At 43.1% G+C, this 19,511-nt stretch overlaps 1 protein-coding gene across 1 annotated transcript in view; it reads left to right on the top strand.

Moving 5' to 3' along the window:
* Window positions 1-19,511, top strand: part of Sf3b3 (splicing factor 3b subunit 3) — a 262,909-nt gene that overhangs the window by 226,142 nt on the left and 17,256 nt on the right. Inside the window, exons 18-20 of the mRNA XM_080270145.1 lie at window positions 4,423-4,628; window positions 5,308-5,430; window positions 18,803-18,968. Of these exons, the coding sequence (XP_080126271.1) occupies window positions 4,423-4,628; window positions 5,308-5,430; window positions 18,803-18,968 (495 nt within the window). The remainder of the gene's footprint in view (window positions 1-4,422; window positions 4,629-5,307; window positions 5,431-18,802; window positions 18,969-19,511) is intronic.

Here is a 19,511-nt window from a genome sequence, read left to right as displayed (position 1 = left end):
ACAGGGATGTAGAGGACAGTTGGCTGGGTAGATGCCTGGTGTTAGCCAAAAACATTTATTCAGTATGGATGGTGAATACTAGTGCTAAAATGATGACAAATGAATATGTGTAGCATGTAGGAGGATTGCTGGGCCTCTTAGACATGGCTATCAGTTTTATGCCCAAGAAAAAAGGAAAAGGAAAATCATCATCATCATCATTGTCATCGTCAACTTGGACCTCCATTTCCTCCTTAGGGCAGGGTGAGGATTAGCAAAGTCTATCTATCTATTGCCAGACGCCTCAATCCCATTTGGGGTGGCCACAAACAAAACGCCTCCAAGTCCCCCTGTCCCCCGCCATTTCACTGCCCTGCTCCCAACTCACACCCCCCTCTCTCATATACGTCTCCACCCCATCCCTCCATCTCATCCTCGGCCTCCCACTCCCTCTTCCCCCCTCCACCTCACTCACGTACACTCTCTTTGTCAGTCTTTCACCCTCCATCCTCTCCACATGGCCAAACCACCTCAGTGTGTTCCTCATAACGCTTCCTATCACATCCACATCGACACCACAACTCTCCTTTATATCCTCATTCGTCAGCCTGTCTCTCCATTTGACTCTACAGGCTCCTCTTAAATAACTCATTTCCACTGCTCTCACTCTTGACTTGTGTCCTTCCAACAACGTCCAAGCTTCACTTCCATACGTTAGAGTTGGTATCACAATACTGTCATGTAGTAACTTTTTCACTTCCATGCTCACTTCCCTGTTTCTTATCACTGCTTTCAAGGAACCAGCAACCTTTCTTCCCTGCTGTACCCTTTCAAGCACTTCACCCTCCAAACCTCCATCCTTACTCATCACACTACCCAAGTACTGTACTTAAACGTACTCACATTTTACAATTCCTCACCATCCAACCTCGCTGTACATTCACTAACTTCACCTCTCTCAAAGACCATCACTTTACTCTTCCCTACATTCACCTTTAGATTCCGTTTCTTACACACTCTCCCAAACTCATCCACCAAGCCTTGCAGCTCCCCTTCGTCTTCACTCAACAACACAGTATCATCTGCAAACAACAGTACAGGGAGTTTCCAAACACTATCCTCTCTCACCAGGGCCACTCCAACATCCACTACCCTACCTTGTACCTCTTTTATTACCCCATCCATGTACAGATTGAACAACCATGGAGACATGACACATCCCTGTTTCAACCCAACTTTCAAAGAGAAAAATTCACTTAGTTCACCATCCACACGCACTGCAGCCTTCGCACCATCGTACATACTCTTCACAGTATTCAACAACTTTCCATCTACTCCATATATTCTTAACACTTTCCACAATCCTTGTCTATCCACCATGTCATATGCTTTCTCCAAATCCATGAAAGCCCCATACAACTTTTCCACTAAAGATCTAAGAATGAATATCTGATCTACACAACCTCTTCCCTTCCTAAAGCCTCTCTGTTCTTCTCCAACTAATTTCTCTGTTCTTTCTCTAACTCTTCTTCTCCAGCTAATTTCTATGTTCTTTCTCTAACTCTGTCAGTAAGTATCCTACCATACACTTTTCCTGTTATGCTATCAAGACAAATGCCCCTTTGATTACCACACACTTCTTTTTCCCCTTTTCCTTTGTACAAGGGAATAATTATACCTGACTTCCAATCCTCCAGGACTCTACCTTCCTCCCAGGCCAATCTGCACATCTTCCACATCCATTCTACTACTATCTCTCCCCCATGCTTCAGCATTTCACCACACACTCCATCAATTCCTGGGGCTTTCCCGATTTAACTTTCTTCATTGCTTCCACAACTTCTATCCTACTGATTTCTTCCTGTCTTCTCACCTCCCTCCTTCTCCCAGCCATTCCCCAGCCACTTATACTCGCATTACTTCCATCCTCTATGTTCAACAATTCCTTAAAGTGTTCTCTCCATCTGCTCACTTTTTCTCCCTTCTCCACTAGTATTCTACCATTTTTATCTTTCACTCCCCTGCTAACTTCACTTCCACCCTGTCTTACTCTTTTCACCTCTTTCCAGAACATTTTCTTACACTCAAATTCCTTCCAAATTCCTCATCCACTCTCTTCTTACTCTCTCTTACTAATCTTTTCACCTCTCTCTTTCTTTCTACATATAACTCTCTCTTCCGCCTCTCAACTTCTTCCACGCCCCTATTTCTCATCCATTCATTGTATGCTTTCTTCTTTTGTGCCACAGCCTGTCTCACCTCTTCAGTCCACGACGCTGTTCCTTGCACCCCCCTCCGTCTTCTCTTCCTTGCACGCACCACATCACATGCTGCACATATTTCTTCTGTAAATATCCCACACACACCTTCCACGTCTCCCATCTGCTCCAATTCATATTTGCCCAATCGTTCCTCTACTTCTCTTATACTCTGCCTTTTTCTCATCCTCTTGTAACCTTTCCACTCTCCCTGCAATTACTCCTTCCTCTCGTCTTTCCCTTCTTCTATTCCTCCATCTTACTTGAATCCTAATTCTGGCCACCACCAAGTAGTGGTCAGAAAGTCCACTCCCCCAACCTCTATAAGCTCTTGCATCCATTATACATCTTCACATCCTTTCATCCACACACACATAATCAGTCATTGCCTTCCTTTCATTCAGTTCACCACCCACCCTTCTCATCACTCGCCATGTATACCTGTGGATCATTTTATTCCTGAAGAGGGTATTGGCTATCACCAACCCCCTCCCAGCACAAATGTCCACTAACGCACTCCCATTCTCATCTATCTCAGCAGGCACACCCCACTTACCAACTATTCCATCCACCTTCACATTCCCAACTTTACCATTCATATCACCGATCAAAAACACTCTCTCGTTCCTTCCAGACTTTTCCCTGCACACTTCTACATTTGTCCAGAACTCTTCTCTCACTCTTCTAGCACGATCTTGCGTTGGCGCATACACACACACATTTGTATTCCAACTTTTAACTTTACCCACACAATCCTTGACCCAACTGATCCATACTGTCTTATGCTCTTCTTCCATCTTTTACTCACAACTATACATACTCCTTCCTTTGCCCTCTCATTCTCACCTACTCCAGCACATATACCCCATCCATATTCCCATTCTCTCACACTTTCTCCTCTCCATTTTGTTTCAGTTATTCCATATACATCCACTTTTGCACCCTCAAGCACCTGGACAATCTCTCTCTCTTTCAGCTCATCATTCGCTCCTCTTACATTCCATGTACCCATTACGAAGTCCTTTGTCCGGTCCTGGGTTGTCATCGTTTGGTCAGTCCTTGTCCGAGGCTTCTTGTTTGTTTTTTTTAGTTAGTTGTTTACCGGGGAGGGGCACTAACCCTCCGTCAACCCTTTTAGTCGCCTTTTACGACAAGCAGGGATAATGGGGGAGTATTCTTGAAAAAAACCTTACCCCCAGGGGTATATATATTATTTTTATCTGGCAGATACCAACCAGTATTGCTGAGAAGGACATCAGATAAGCTATTAACTTGGATGGTGTTATGATCTGTAGTTTGTCCAAGGAAACTTTGTGATATTATCTTTTTGTGGCTTAGGCTATATCTTGTAGCTCAGTGGCAGAAGACTGTACTGTTATTCTACATCCTTTCTAGACCACTTCTTTGTAACAAGCACTGTATTCTAGTGTTAATTTTTTGTTACATCTCAGCATTCAAGTGAAACATGTCAATTTTTAGGTAAAGCTATAATGAGTTCAGTATAATTTTTGCTAGCTTTTACCAAAGAGACTTTCAAAGGGGCGCATTGAGCTGCCTTTGATAATGGTATGATTTAGTATCTGGCCAAATTTTTTTCTTGAAGAAAGGAATTTGAATACTTTGTATTTTTGTCATGATTATATTAGATGTAGGCAGTGATTACTCTGTCAGCTTGGGCACTTGGGTGTGCATTGCATGTATTGGTTATCTGGTATTGGACCTGATAGTAAACTTCATTATCTGACACACCAGAAGATTTCTGATATTATACCCTGGTGTTTATTCATGGTTGTATGGATGTTGTATTTACAGTATATTCAGCATGTGTGTATGCAGTACTGTAATGATGGGATTATGTGGATTGTTAGTGTTTGGTGGTCTGGTGGGTTAAGGATCCCCAGCTGAATATTGGCCATAGGGTTGCAGGTCCAAGATTTGGCTGGGATCCATCGCTCACATGATGTCATTTATGGAGGGTGACTGTTGACTCACCTCTCATGTTGGGACTGAGGAGCCTAACCCCAGACAACTACATTCCTGATGCAGAAAGAAAGGGTTGGATGCTGGATGGTTGTGATAGATTTTTTTTTATTTTTTTGTTTTATTTTTTAATAATGGAGCAGCGCCAGTATATACAACACATGGCAGTAATTGTAGTAATTGGATCATGTGCAACGACTTGCAGGAGCTGCGTGAAGCTGCTGGTGAGGAGGAGGCAGAGGTAGCAGAACGGATGGCTGAGGCATTACTGTCAGAGGATCTTCCAGACTCAGTGTTTGGAGCTCCCAAAGCTGGACCAGGCATGTGGGCATCATTGGTGCGCGTGATGGAGCCGATTCAGGGCAAAACTCTCCATACTGTGAGATTAGAGCAGAATGAGGCAGCCTTCAGGTGAGACTGATAACTGACCTCCCTCTTTTGCCATGTCATTTGTGATGTATCATCATCATTGTTGTTATTAGTCTGTCTGTCTATCTATTGCCAGACGCCTTAATCCCGTACGGGGTGGCCACAAACAGATCGCCTCATTGTTGCCCTGTCCCCCACCATTTCACTGCCCTGCTCTCAGCTCACACCCCTTTCTCTCATATACCTCTCCACTCCATCCCTCCATCTCATCCTTGGCCTCCCCTTCCCTCTCCCCCCCTCGACCTCACTCACATACACTCTTTTCGTCGTCAGTCTCTCGCTCTTCATCCTCTCCACATGTCCAAACCACCCCAGTGTGGTATTGATGTCATTATTATTATGCAGGTATTCTTCATTTCAAGCAGGATTGTGTTCCAAGATATCAGTATTTTCTCCACAGTTGACAGTGTCAGCTGGGAGAACTGACTGATTGGTTGTTTATGTAGCAATGGAATTTTGATAAGCTTCTTTTTTGTAATTTACTGAGGACTTAGTAGCCAAAGAACACCAAATTAAGCAACTTTTGACAAGGATTTACTGTACTTTGTACATTTGTCTTTCAGCTGGTATTATGTGAATGTATATTTTGAAGTTTGCCAGCCATAGTTCCATGTACATTACGTCTTTATGATGTTGTAACTTGTGTGTGTTTGTTTTACAGTATAGCACTGGTGAAATTTGCCAACCAGCCTGACTTGGAGCAGCAGTTCCTGTTGGTGGGGACAGCCAAAGACTACCAACTCAGTCCCCGCCATGTCCACTGTGGTTACATCTACTGTTATCGGTATGTTCATCATCATCACGTTTCGCTTCATTAATGCTTCCTCCCTTTGTGATGATTGGTGATGATGCAGTTTTGATGCCAAGAACTCCTGACTTGGTGAGGGACTGAGCCATTGCTCCTGTTTAGAGGACTTTAATCGAAGCTTGTATCATTTTGTGGCCGCATGACCTTGATGTCAACCATTGACCCTTGAGTATGATCAAACTCCTTCTCTGATGAATAGTGTGTACCCTAACCCACTAGACCATGGGAGCTATTGTACTTCAGCATGAAATCACATTTAGGGGAATAATATAATCTGCTATGATGACAATGAAAATGATGATGGTGATAATGACTTGTTGGAAAGAGTTCATTGAATTGTTGGTGTGAAACACATCAGAGAACCAGGATGAGAGGGAGTTTCGGTGGAGTGGAGGAAATCTTCCGGTGTGCCCAAGTATAAGAGTAAAGGTGACCTAAATGAATTATAAAATATATATATACAGTATATATATTGTGGATGGTAGGTGGGGGTGCTCACCATCCACTCACTAGTTGTAGTGCAGCTTTGGGTGTCTGCCCTTTCCTCTCTTCCTTCATTCCTTTTCTGTCTTTCCTTCATTCTTTCCTCTTCTTCTGCCTCTGGGTGGCTTTACACTCCCCCTTCTGTCTTTCTTTCCTTCATTCTTTTCTCTTCCTTCTGCCTACCTTATGGGTGACTTACACTGAGTGACAAGCCAAATGGTTTCCTGTACACCAGGAAACCATTTACTATGCTGGGTGGTAACCATATAACCAGATTATAGCGCCTGGTGGTTTAGTGTGTAAATAAGGCATTCCAATTGGGGTTTATTGCTCATGTACTGCCACTCAGGGATGAGTAAGGCTGGTCACTCTCATCTTAAATGTCAGGACCAACTTGTCTAGTCCTGGGCTTCCACACTCCTCATGGGGCATCATAAGATTGGATGATGGATGGATGGATAAATCTTTGTACTGTATTGTGAGTAAGGTATATGAAGAATAGTGATAGAAGAGGTATATCCATCCATCCTTCATCCAATCCTACTTAACCCCATATGAAGTGTAGAATCCCGGGGCTAGGCAAGTTGGTCCTGACATTTAAGATGAAAGTGACCAGCCTTACTTTTCCCTGAGTGGCATTACATTATCAATAAACCCCAACCATCCCTTGGATATAAACCTTCACCAGCTCAATCCAATTGGAGTACCATAATTACCCACAAAACCACCAGGCATCAAAATTTGGTTACATGGTTACCACCCAGCTTTGTAAATGGTTTCCTTGTGTACAGGATACCATTTGGTTTGTCACTCAGTGTAGAGTCACCCACAGGCATAATGAAGAGGAAAGAATGAAGGAAAGAAGAGGTAAAATGTGTCTAAATATCAGATGTGTAATTAACAAGGTGGATTCCAGATGGGTGAATAAAATATTTGCAATTTGAGGAAAACACATGAGAAGTACTGTCAGATATTTGTTAGGATCTTGGTAAGCAGGTGACAGTGAACAGGGAGGGATAGTGGTAGGGGGTACATAGCTATGGTGTGAAAGTTAAAGTGCATGCCTTAAAGATTTTTTTTTTTTTTTTTTTTTTTTTTTTAATATAGTAATGAATGTTCTGTGGGCAGGTGGGGTGTTCTCACCATCCACTCACTTGATGTAGTGCTGCTCTTGGATGCCTGCCCTTTCTTTCCTTACTTCTTTCCTTCCTTCCTCTTCTGTCTTTCTTTCCTTCATTCTTTCTTCTTCTTTCTGTCTACAGGTGACTCTACACTGAGTGACAAGCCAGATGGTTTCCTGTACATCAGGAAACCATTTACTAATTGGATGGTAACCATATAACCAAATTATGGCGCCTCGTGGTTCAGTGAGTAATTATGGTGCTCCAGTTGGTTATTGCCGATTCAGGTTTATATCCAAGGGATGGTTGGGGTTTATTGCTCACGTTATGTCTCTCGGAGATGAGTGAGGCTGGCCACTTTCATCTTAAATGTCAGGGACTAATTTGGCCAGTCCCTGGCCCGTACACCCATCACGGGGCAACACAGGATTTAATGAACAGTGATGAATGCTGAATGTTGTGGATTAGTTCTCTATTATTCAGGCAGTGTGCTCTGTGGCCCCATCTCACCCCTTCTTTGAGTGGAAAGGAAAAGGTCAGGATGATGGTAATGGTGAATGAAGCATTTCTACTGTAAGAGTCGATGGGGTGTTCAGTGAGTGGATTAGTGTTAGCGCTGGAGTAATTTGGGTGTAATGCTCCCTCTTTATGTCTGTGGTCCACACTTATCTCCACTTCCTTCACTTAGTTTACATCTCTTGTCTGTCAATAAATTGGTACGTAAACTTTTCCATCACATCCAGTCCTTCTTCAGCAACAAATCTTACTTTAACCCCTACACCGCGGGCTTGTTTACCAATGACTTGCGTGTGCCGCGGGGTTATTTGGGCTCCGACAGACTCTCAAAAAATATTTGCCAAAAATCAGTTATTAGTCCTAGAATAATAAAATTACATATGCTTATGGCACATACCTTCAGCTTTCTCCTGGAATGATTGTTGAGCCTTCGTCAGTTACTGTAGGACTTGTGGAGACCTCTGAAGTAGGGTAACGAAGTCTCCACTTTACACTTCCCGACAACCCGTAATATGATTACCACAGCCTGATACAAACACTATAAACACTATTCTACAATTTTCAAGTAGTTTGGGATCCATACTAAAAAAAAAAAACACTGTGAAAGCAATGGAAATTACGAGCGCGTCTGATCGTCGCACTGGCACTAGTTCGCTCTTAGTAGTCTGTCATTTATTATTCGTAAAACCCCTCACACTTTATATTTCTATTACTATATAACACTTTTATATATCTACAGTCTTTATTCATAAGTTTCCTTCAGTAGTATTAGTTTATTGTCACTGTAGGGATTCAGTTTCCTTCAGTAAAATACGTAGCATTCACTTTCTCGTCCTGTATACTGGCATTGAGAGTGAATGTCACTTTCATCTTCACTCTCATAACTCATAGCATTCAGACATGCTAGAGTGAAACTTTCACTTTCATTACTCCTAGGGTATATACTCGTATTCTTATAATACTGCTCATTTACATTTCTATTTACGTTCTCTATTTTATTTACGTTATTTACATTTCTATTTTATTTACACTGTGTTGTGCACTGTCACTTGAAATAACTTATAAAACTGTTTTCCATTGTTCACGTATATTTACATTCATTACTTTCACTTGCTGTTTACACATTATTTACACATTATTTACAATTCCACTTGCACTGTTTTACTCAATAGAAAGATCGTAGTCACTCTTTTATCAATTGTCAGCCCTTTACCTCTTTCCACACGAGGTTTAGTAGGGGGTAAAGGTCACAGGGCCATTTGCATGGGGGTGAAAAAAAGCCTTGAAGTCAGCAAGAAGAAACATACGTACTCTCACTTCGGAAGTTGAGAGTAACCTGATAACGGAGGGCTAGCGTGGAGGCCTGCTAAGGGGTTATTCAGGGTTACCAATATTACTTCTTGAAACAGCTAAGTCTAGCACTGATATGATTGGCAGGAAATCTAGACAATACATTATAAATTTGGTAGTTCCAGGTGAATGTAAATATCACTTAGGCTTCTCCCTTCCCTCCTTACATGTATATTTATTTCGAAAATAGATTAGAGGCCTACTTAGGAGATATATTTTCAGAGCTACCAATGTTAGATCTTGAAACTTCTTTGTTTAGCACTGATATGATTGGCAGGAAATCTAGACAATACATTATAAATTAGGTAGTTCCAGGTGAATGTAAATATCACTTAGGCTTCTCCCTTCCCTCCTTACATGTATATTTATTATGAAAATAGATTATAGGGCATATTTCAAGGGGAAAAAAACAGCGAAAATTAGCAAACGAGTGCACGTGAGGTGTTGTCAGGTGATAATTAGCCAATTCCAGGTGTTTGGCACTCTCACTTACCTTATTTCTTTCTTGTATATATTATTTGGTATAAGAATAGGACATAGGGCTTATTTCAATGGATGAAATCAGTGAAAAATTCCAGGGAAGATTTACTTAGCGTAGCACGGCCGGGCAGGCGAGAGGATAGGGTAATGGAGGGGGGGTAGGGAGGGGAGTCAAGAACGGGGAGAAATGGCTAAATTGTCAACAATGGATGGGAGTACAGATGAGATTAGGAGTGCTGACTAGTGTTGGACATTGGCAGTACTGATAGATGATACAAGCCCCCACTTGGAAGCCCGGGTGAATTCAAAATAACACAGAATCACAAAAGCGACGCCCCGCGGTATGATCCCTTGCTCCCAAGCGTCACGAAAGTGACGCCCCGCAGTTAAGGGGTTAAGTTACCTCTCACAACACCTGTTGTACTCTTTCTTTGCATTTGTTCACTGACATTCAGAAAATGTTGAACCAGTCACACTATAAAGATTCCAGCCACTATTTTAAAGAAACTAGAGATGTACCGATATATCGGTATCGGCATCGATGGTATCGGCCCGTTTTTAGAGTATCGATATCGGAATTGGTATCGGCTGATTTTCTGCTGATACTACCGATACTTAAAAGGAATTTAGTGCGTAGCATATCACTCATAGGAAGTTATTATGTTAAATAGAATTTGGATGTTTTATAGGGATGAAGACTAAATTATTGGTAATATCCAATTATTTAGTATCATTGAGTACATGGTGTGTAGTAATACAGTACATTCTTGGCAGTGAGCCACATCTGCCACCATGGACATGAATGAGACAGGTTGGTAGCCCTGCCACAGTCCTCAGACGGCAGGGACCACCCTCCCTCACTGGTATCGGTATTGGTATCAGTAGTAGTATCAGTATTGGTCCAATTTTGTGGTATTGGTATGGGTATCGGTGAAAATTTTGGTATCGGTGCATCTCTAAAAGAAACACAGCATCATCTGTATGCATCAGATTTTAAATATTCCACATGTCAACATTTGCCACAAGCTTTTTACCTATCTCTGTAACTCTTGATTTGACACTCATTACCCCATCTCTATATACTAATTTATTGACGGCCATAATAATATCACACATCCCTATCTCACTCAAATATTGAACCACTCTCTAAATTATCCATCTTCTGGCTCAGTGGGTTAGAGCGCTTCGCTCTGACCGAAGGATCGGAGGATCGAATCCACCCAAGGGTCATTGGTAGACATCAGGAAGGGCATCCGGTCATAAAATGCTACACGCTCCAAACCAAAGTCCTCTACCCAGGGGCAACGCCTTAGCCCTTATCCAAAAAAGGGGTACCTGGCGTAAAACTCACTTTTTTCTCTCACACTTGCTTTACTACCACTGTAAAAGTTCTTAAAATTATTTAGGAGTTTATTTGCCACACTGTATGTTTGTAATCCATCAATATTTCCACCTTGATCTCTTTGTCATGTGCTTTTTCCGGATCCAGAAATATTTTGCAGTCCACATGTCCCCTCTACTATCAGCCTTTCTTCAAATATTTAGTCCAAAATTTCCATACCATTCAGGAAACCACTCTGTTCATTAGTCACCTGGTATTCTGACAAGTTTTTCAATCACAGTTCTTCCATATACTTCACCCACAGTACACTGCAGACTTATTTCACAGTATTTGTTGCATTCACTTTGATAACCCTTTCATTTTGGTGCTGACGAGGAGCCTAAATGTGGTGGTACTGTGTACCCTGAGTGAACAGGGTAACTGCATTGTCCATACAGGAGCTAATCTATTTATCTATTGCCAGACGCCACAATCTTGTAAGAGGTGGCCACAAACAAATCGCCTCCATGTCACCCTATCCCCTGCCATTTCACTGCCTTGCCCCTAGCTCACATCCTCCTTTCTCATATACCTCTCCACTCCCTTGGGCTCCCCCTCCCTCTCCCCCCCTCCACAACACTCTCATACACTCTCCTCATTAGTCTCTTGCTCTCCATCCTCTCCATGCGGTCAAACCACCTCAGTGTATTTCTCCTAATGCTTTCAATCACATCCACATCCATGCCACAACGCTGTACTTCCTCATTTGTCAGTCTGCCTCTCCATGTAACGCCACAGGCTTCTCTCAAATAACATTGACTTGTGTCCTTCCAGCAAGGTCTAAGCTTCACTTCCTTACATTAGAATTGGTATCACAATACTATCATGCAGTGGCTTTTTTTGCTTCCATGCTCACCGCCCTATTTCATATGAGAGGTATAAGGAAAAGAGGAATAGGGCGAGAAGGGCTGTGCGTGATGCTAAAGTGGCAGCAGATGAAAGGTGGGGTTGGCAACTGACTGAGTATTTTCAACAATAAGAAAATGTTCTGGAAGGAGGTGAAAAGGGTGCGAAAGGGAGAGTCTGGGAAGGAAGAGCGAGTAAAAGCAGAGGATGGAAGGATGTCAATTGAGATGGATGCAGTAAGGAAGAGATGGGCAGAATATTTTGAAAGATTGTAAATGTAGAGGAGGAAAGGGTGGCTGAGATTGTGGCAGATGGAAGGGTGCAAGGAATAAATGTGTTAGAGAGTTGAATGATTCTTTGATCACGAAGGAGGAAGTGGAGAAGGCAGTAAAGGAGATGAAAACAGGGAAAGCTGCAGGTATGGATGGGTGTGCTGTGGAATGCCTGAAGGGCGGTGGAGTGACTATTGTTGACTGGTTAGTAAGATTGTTGAATGTGTGCTTTGTGAAAGGTATGGCGCCAGTTGACTGGGCAAGTGCTTGTGTGGTCCCGTTGTATAAAGGCAAGGGTGATAAGTATGAATGTACTAGCTTTAGGGGTATAAGTCTGTTGAGTGTTGTAGGTAAGGTGTATGGTAGAGTGTTAATTATGAGAGTTAGAGAGGGTACAGAGGGAGTGATTGGCGATGAGCATTGTGGCTTTAGGAGATAGAGGGGATGCGTGGATCAGGTGTTCGCTGTGAGACAAGTGTGTGAAAAGTATTTAGCGAAAGGCAAGGATGTGTTTTGGGCATTCATGGATTTAGAGAAAGCTTATGATAAAATTGATACGGAGGCTTTGTGGACTGTTTTAAGATTGTATGGACTTGATGGTAGGTTACTAAAAGGGGTGAAAAGTTTTTATGTAAATAGTAGAGCGTGTGTAAGAGTGGGAAATGCTGTGAGTGATTGGTTTCCTGTGGGAGTGGGGCTGCGATTGGGATGTGTGATGTCGCCTTGGTTGTTTAATATTTATATGGATGGTGTTGTAAGGAAGGTGAATGCAAGAGTGTTAGGTGGAGGTCTGAGTCTGGTGAATGTTGATGGTGGAGAGTGGAATCTGAAGCAGCTGCTGTTTGCAGATGATACTGTACTGGTGACTGATTCAGAGGAGAGATTGAGACAGTTGGTAGAGGAGTTTGGAAGGGTGTGTGAAAGGAGGAAATTGAAAGTAAATGAGAATAAGAGTAAAGTGATGAAGTGTACGAGGTTGGTAGATGGTAGGGGGATGAATATAATTTTGAATGGTGAGTTGCTTGAGGAGGTAGAGTGTTTTAAATATTTAGGGTCACATGTTGCTGTGGATGGAAGAATAGATGCAGAAGTGAAGTTTAGAATGAATGAAGTAGGTAAGGTGCTGGGTGGAATGAAAAAAGTGTTTAGATGTCGTTCGCTTAGAATGGATGTAAAGAGAAGGCTGCATGAGGGTGTTGTGGTACCGACTGCACTATATGGGGCTGAAACATGGAATATGGGTGTAGCAGAGAGGAAAAGTTTGAATGTAATGGAGATGAGGTGTCTGAGGAGTATGTGTGGAGTGACGCGTATGGATCGAGTGCGAAATGATGAAGTGCAAAGGAGAACTGGAGTTGTTCGGGAGATGGCTGGTAGAGTTGAGCAGAGGGTGTTGCGATGGTTTGGGCATATGGAGAGAATGGATAATGAGCGATTGGTGAAAAAGATAACTAGATCTGATGTGAGAGGTGTAAGGCTGAGAGGGAGACCACGAATAGGATGGATGGACAGTGTGAAAAGAGCACTGGATGCAAGAGGGATGTCTCTTGGGCAAGGAAGAGCGGCTGTGCGTGACAGAAATAAATGGAGAGAAATTGTGAATGAATAAATGATGACGCGGCCCTGAGGGGATATTTTCCCGCATTTGGTCTGATCAGCTAGTCAGGTCAGGTGCAGGTAAGGGGATGGGTCTATTATGATGCGGCAGGGGTAAACCAGCTCTGCTGTCGGGTCCTGCTGTGGATGTCACTGATTGCACTGCGCAGTTGACCCTTGTGCAGTGTGATGCTGTGAGGATCTGTCCCTTCTTCCCTTTGGGGCTAAGATGCGAATGAACGTATTTGAATGGATGCTTGTCGTAAAAGGCGACTAAAAGGGTTGGCGGAGGGTTAGTGCCCCTCCCCGGAAAACAGCTAACTAAAAAAACAAACAAGAAGCCTCGGACAAGGACTGACCAAACGATGACGACCCAGGACTGGATAAAGGACTTTTTTTTTTCTTTTTTTTTTTTTATGTGTCCAACTCAGGGCATAGGCTTCACAGCCTGCTATCAAGGCCCAGCAGTCCTCCTACATACCATACACCTCTACATGTCACCACTTCGGCGCTAATACCCACCGTCCATATTGAATACATGCTAGAGCTGTCTCATGCAGGACTGGTGTATTGGTATTAGCGGGGGTATTTTTACGACATGTCGGCGGGTCTTCTGGTAGATCAGTAAAGCCTGATTTAATTAAATTCAAATCCTTAAACTGTTCCCTGCCCCAGCCGGGATTCGAACCTGGGTCCGTCAGGACTGCAGGCCACCTCTCTACCGATTGAGCCACCGATTGAGGAGCGAATGATGAGGTGAAAGAGAGAGAGATTGTCCAGGTGCTTGAGGGTGTGAAAGTGGATGTATGTGGAATAACTGAAACAAAATGGAGAGGAGAAAGTGTGAGAGAATGGGAGTATGGATGGGGTATATGTTCAGGAGTAAGTGAGAATGAGAGGGCAAAGGAAGGAGTATGTATAGTTGTGAGTAAAAGATGGAAGAAGAGCATAAGACAGTATGGATCAGTTGGGTCAAGGATTGTGTGGGTAAAGTTGAAAGTTGGAATACAAATGTGAGCGATTGTGTGTGTGTATGCACCAACGCAAGATCGTGCTAGAAGAGTGAGAAAAGAGTTCTGGACAAATGTGGAAGTGTGCATGGAAAAGTTTGGAAGGAATGAGAGAGTGTTTTTGATTGGTGATATGAATGGTAAAGTTGGGAATGTGAAGGTGGATGGAATAGTTGGTGAGTGGGGTGTGCCTGCTGAGATAGATGAGAATGGGAGTGCGTTAGTGGACATTTGTGCTGGGAGGGGGTTGGTGATAGCGAATACCCTCTTCAGGCATAAAATGATCCACAGGTATACATGGCGAGTGATGAGAAGGGTGGGTGGTGAACTAAATGAAAGAAAGGCAATGAGTGATTATGTGTGTGTGGATGAAAGGATGCGAAGATGTGTAAAGGATGCAAGAGTGTATAGAGGTTGGGGGAGTGGACTTTCTGACCACTACTTAGTGGTGGCCAGAATTAGAATGCAAGTAAGATGGAGGAATAGAAGAAGGGAAAGACGAGAAGAAAGAGTAGTTACAAGGAGAGTGGAAAGGTTACAAGAGGATGAGAAAAAGGCAGAGTATAAGAGAGAAGTGGAGGAACGATTGGGCAAATATGAATTGGAGCAGATGGGAGACGTGGAAGGTGTGTGTAAGATGTTTACAGAAGAAATATGTGCAGCATGTGATGTGGTGTGTGGAAGGAAGAGAAGACGGAGGGGGGTGCAAGGAACAGCTTGGTGGACTGAAGAGGTGAAACAGGCTGTGGCACAAAAGAAGAAAGCATACAATGAATGGATGAGAAATAGGGGCGTGGAAGAAGTTGAGAGGTGGAAGAGAGAGTTATATGTGGAAAGAAAGAGAGAGGTGAAAAGATTAGTAAGAGAGAATAAGAAGAGAGTGGATGAGGAATTTGGAAGGAATTTGAGTGTAAAGTGGAGGGACTGTAAGAAAATGTTCTGGAGAGAAGTGAAAAGAGTAAGACAGGGTGGAAGTGAAGTTAGCAGGGGAGTGAAAGATAAAAATGGTAGATTACTAGTGGAGAAGGGAGAAAAAGTGAGCAGATGGAGAGAACACTTTAAGAATTGTTGAACGTAGAGGATGGAAGTAATGCGAGTATAAATGGCTGGGGAATGGCTGGGAGAAGGAGGGAGGTGAGAAGACAGGAAGAAATCAGTAGGATAGAAGTTGTGGAAGCAGTGAAGAAAGTTAAATCGGGGAAAGCCCCAGGAATTGATGGAGTGTGTGGTGAAATGCTGAAGCATGGGGGAGAGATAGTAGTAGAATGGATGTGGAAGATGTGCAGATTGGCCTGGGAGGAAGGTAGAGTCCTGGAGGACTGGAAGTCAGGTATAATTATTCCCTTGTACAAAGGAAAAGGGGAAAAAGAAGTGTGTGGTAACCATAGAGGCATTTGTCTTCTTAGTATAATAGGAAAAGCGTATGGTAGGATACTTATAGACAGAGTTAGAGAAAGAACAGAGAAATTAGTTGGAGAAGAACAGGGAGGCTTTAGGAAGGGAAGAGGTTGTGTAGATCAGATATTCATTCTTAGATCTTTAGTGGAAAAGTTTCTAGAGAAGGGAAAGAAGTTGTATGCGGCTTTCATGGATTTGGAGAAAGCATATGACAGGGTGGATAGACAAGGATTGTGGAAAGTGTTAAGAATATATGGAGTAGATGGGAAGTTGTTGAATGCTGTGAAGAGTATGTACGATGGTGCGAAGGCTGCAGTGCGTGTGGATGGTGAACTAAGTGAATTTTTCTCTTTGAAAGTTGGGTTGAAACAGGGATGTGTCATGTCTCCATGGTTGTTCAATCTGTACATGGATGGGGTAATAAAAGAGGTACAAGGTAGGGTAGTGGATGTTGGAGTGGCCCTGGTGAGAGAGGATAGTGTTTGGAAAATCCCTGTACTGTTGTTTGCAGATGATACTGTGTTGCTGAGTGAAGACGAAGGGGAGCTGCAAGGCTTGGTGGATGAGTTTGAGAGAGTGTGTAAGAAACGGAATCTAAAGGTGAATGTATTGAAGAGTAAAATGATGGTCTTTGCGAGAGGCGAAGTTAGTGAATGTACAGCGAGGTTGGCTGGTGAGGAATTGGAAAATGTGAGTACGTTTAAGTACTTGGGTAGTGTGATGAGTAAGGATGGAGGTTTGGAGGGTGAAGTGCTTGAAAGGGTACAGCAGGGAAGAAAGGTTGCTGGTTCCTTGATAACTGTGATAAGAAACAGGGAAGTGAGCATGGAAGTGAAAAAGTTACTACATGACAGTATTGTGATACCAACTCTAACGTACGAAAGTGAAACTTGGACGTTATTGGAAGGACACAAGTCAAGAGTGAGAGCAGTGGAAATGAGTTATTTAAGAGGAGCCTGTGGAGTCACGTGGAGAGACAGGCTGACGAATGAGGATATAAAGGAGCGTTGTGGTGTTGATGTGGATGTGATAGGAAGTGTTATGAGGAACACACTGAGGAGGTTTGGCCATGTGGAGAGGATGGAGGGTGAAAGACTGACGAAGAGAGTGTATGTGAGTGAGGTGGAGGGGGGAAGAAGGAGGGGGAGGCCGAGGATGAGATGGAGGGATGGGGTGGAGAGGTATATGAGAGAGGAGGGTGTGAGTTGGGAGCAGGGCAGTGAAATGGCGGGGGACAGGGCGACTTGGAGGCGATTTGTTTGTGGCCACCCCAAACGGGATTGAGGCGTCTGGCAATAGATAGATAGATAGATAGATTAAATGGGGAGTGTGTCGTCCTGTCTCGGCTACCTCCCTTTCCTTGGGGGAAGCAGCCTAGGTAAATAGATAGATAGATAGCTTTCAAAGAACCAGCCACTTTCTTCCTTGCTGTACCCTTTCAAGCACTTCATCCTCCAAACTTCCATCTTACTCATCACACTACCCAAGTACTTAAATGGCCTCACATTTTCCATTTCCTCACCATCCAGCCTCACTGCACATTCAGTGACTTCATTTCTCTCAAAGACCATAACCTTGCCCTTCCTTACGTTCACATTTAGATTCTATTTCTTACACACACACCCAAACTCATTCACCAAGCCATGCAGTTCCCCTTTGTCTTCACTTAACAGTACAGTATCACCTGCAAACAACAATACAGGAAGTTTCCAAACATTGCCCTCTCTCAGTAGGGTCACTCCAACATCCACTGCTCTACCTTGTATCTCATTTATAACCCCATCCATACACAGATTGAACAACCATGAAGACATGACACATCCCTGTTTCCGCCCAGCATTCAGATAAAAAAATTCACTCAGTTCACCATCCACACGCACTGCAGTCTTAGCACCCTTATACATGCTCTTCACAGCATTCAACAACTTCCCATTTACTCCATATTCTTAATATTTTCCACGTTCCTTGTCTGTCCACTCTGTCACATGCTTTCTCCAAATCCATGAAGGCTGCATATAACTTCTTTCCCTTCTCTAGACACTTTTCCATCAGAGACCTAAGGATGATTATCTGATTTATACAACCACTTCCCTTCCCAAAACCTCCCTGTTCTTCAAGTAATTCCACTGTTATTTCCTACTGTATACTTTGCCTATTACACTAAGAAGACAAATGTCCCTATGATTACCACACATTTCTTTTTCCCCTTTTCCTTTGTACAAGGGAATACAGTAATTATACCTGACTTCCTATCCTCTGGGACTCTTCTGTCCTCCCAGGCCAATATTCACATCTTCCATATCCACTCTGATACTGTCTCTCCTCCATGCTTCATCATTTCACCACACACCACATCAATTCCTGGGTCTTTCCCCATTTTGACACTCATCATTGCATCTGCTGCTTCTGTCCTACTGATCTCTCCCACCCTTCTCACCACCCTCCTTCTCCCCACCCTCCTTCTCCCCACCCTCCTTCTCCCAGCAGTTCTGCAGCCACTCATACTCACATTATTTTTAACAGTTCCTGAAAGTGTTCACTCCATCTTCTCACTTTTCTTCCTTCTGCACTAGCAATCTACCGTTTGTATATTTCACTCCCCCATTAACTTCTTTATCGCCCTGTCTAACTCTCTTTATCTCCTTCCAGAACATTTCCTTACATTCCCTCCACTTTACATTCAAATTCCTCCCAAATTCCTCATCGACTCAACAAAGTCCCATTTTCTTAATCTGAATTCCTTTCTAGCATGCATTCCATCCACATTCTTCTTTTGCACATCACACCATGCTGTCACTTTCTCATTTGCAGTACCACACTTACTTAGCATTTGCTGACCAAGCACTTTTTGTGTGCTCTTAACGGTCTGTACTGACTGACTCATTTTTGTGACAGTGTTGGTAGTGAGTGCAACACCCTTGAGCTCGTTCATCGCACCGAAGTAGAGGACATCCCCACATCCATTGTCTCGTACACTGGCCGCGTCCTGGTGGCTGTTGGTCGCCTGCTCAGAATATACGACCTTGGCAAGAAGAAGCTGCTGAGAAAGTGTGAGAACAAAGTAAGGGCATTGTATAGACAGTCAGGGTCTTAGATTTGCATAATGTTTCTCTGTTTGTTTTTCACTTAAGATGTGTGTAACTTTCATCCTCTGCAACATCACATCAAAGTGTCATGTGTAGACAGAGAAACATACTAAGCCACTCTGTACCCAGAATATTTGTCAGCAGAGGAAAGTAAGAAGTTTAAGAGATGAAATACTGGGTGAACTTTTGCCTGAAGCTGTGCTGTGAAGTACACTTAAGGCTGTATTCTCAGGGAGTTAAGAGACTTTGTAACATCTCTTCACTTTTTTTTTTTTTTTCTTTAATTACTGTGATTATCAAGATCATCACTGTTATTATTATATATTCTGTATTTTTAATGTATCTGACTCTGGGCATAGACAGTAGTCTCCCCAAGGAGTCCAGCAGTCCTTCTGTGTCCCATACATTCTCACATCACCATTTCATTTCTAACACCCACTGTCCATAACTAGGGTTGTCTGGTTCAGGACTGAGGTGATGGTATTTTGAGAGGTGTTTTTGTGACTTGCAGGTAGATC

Source organism: Coenobita brevimanus, chromosome 39 (genome assembly GCF_032717465.1).
Source record: "Coenobita brevimanus isolate Jiangsu-jjx chromosome 39, ASM3271746v2, whole genome shotgun sequence".
In the NCBI taxonomy this organism is placed as follows: Eukaryota; Metazoa; Arthropoda; class Malacostraca; order Decapoda; family Coenobitidae; genus Coenobita; species Coenobita brevimanus.
The sequence above is the reverse complement of the archived record's forward strand: the minus strand, read 5'-3'. Positions and strand labels throughout refer to the sequence as shown.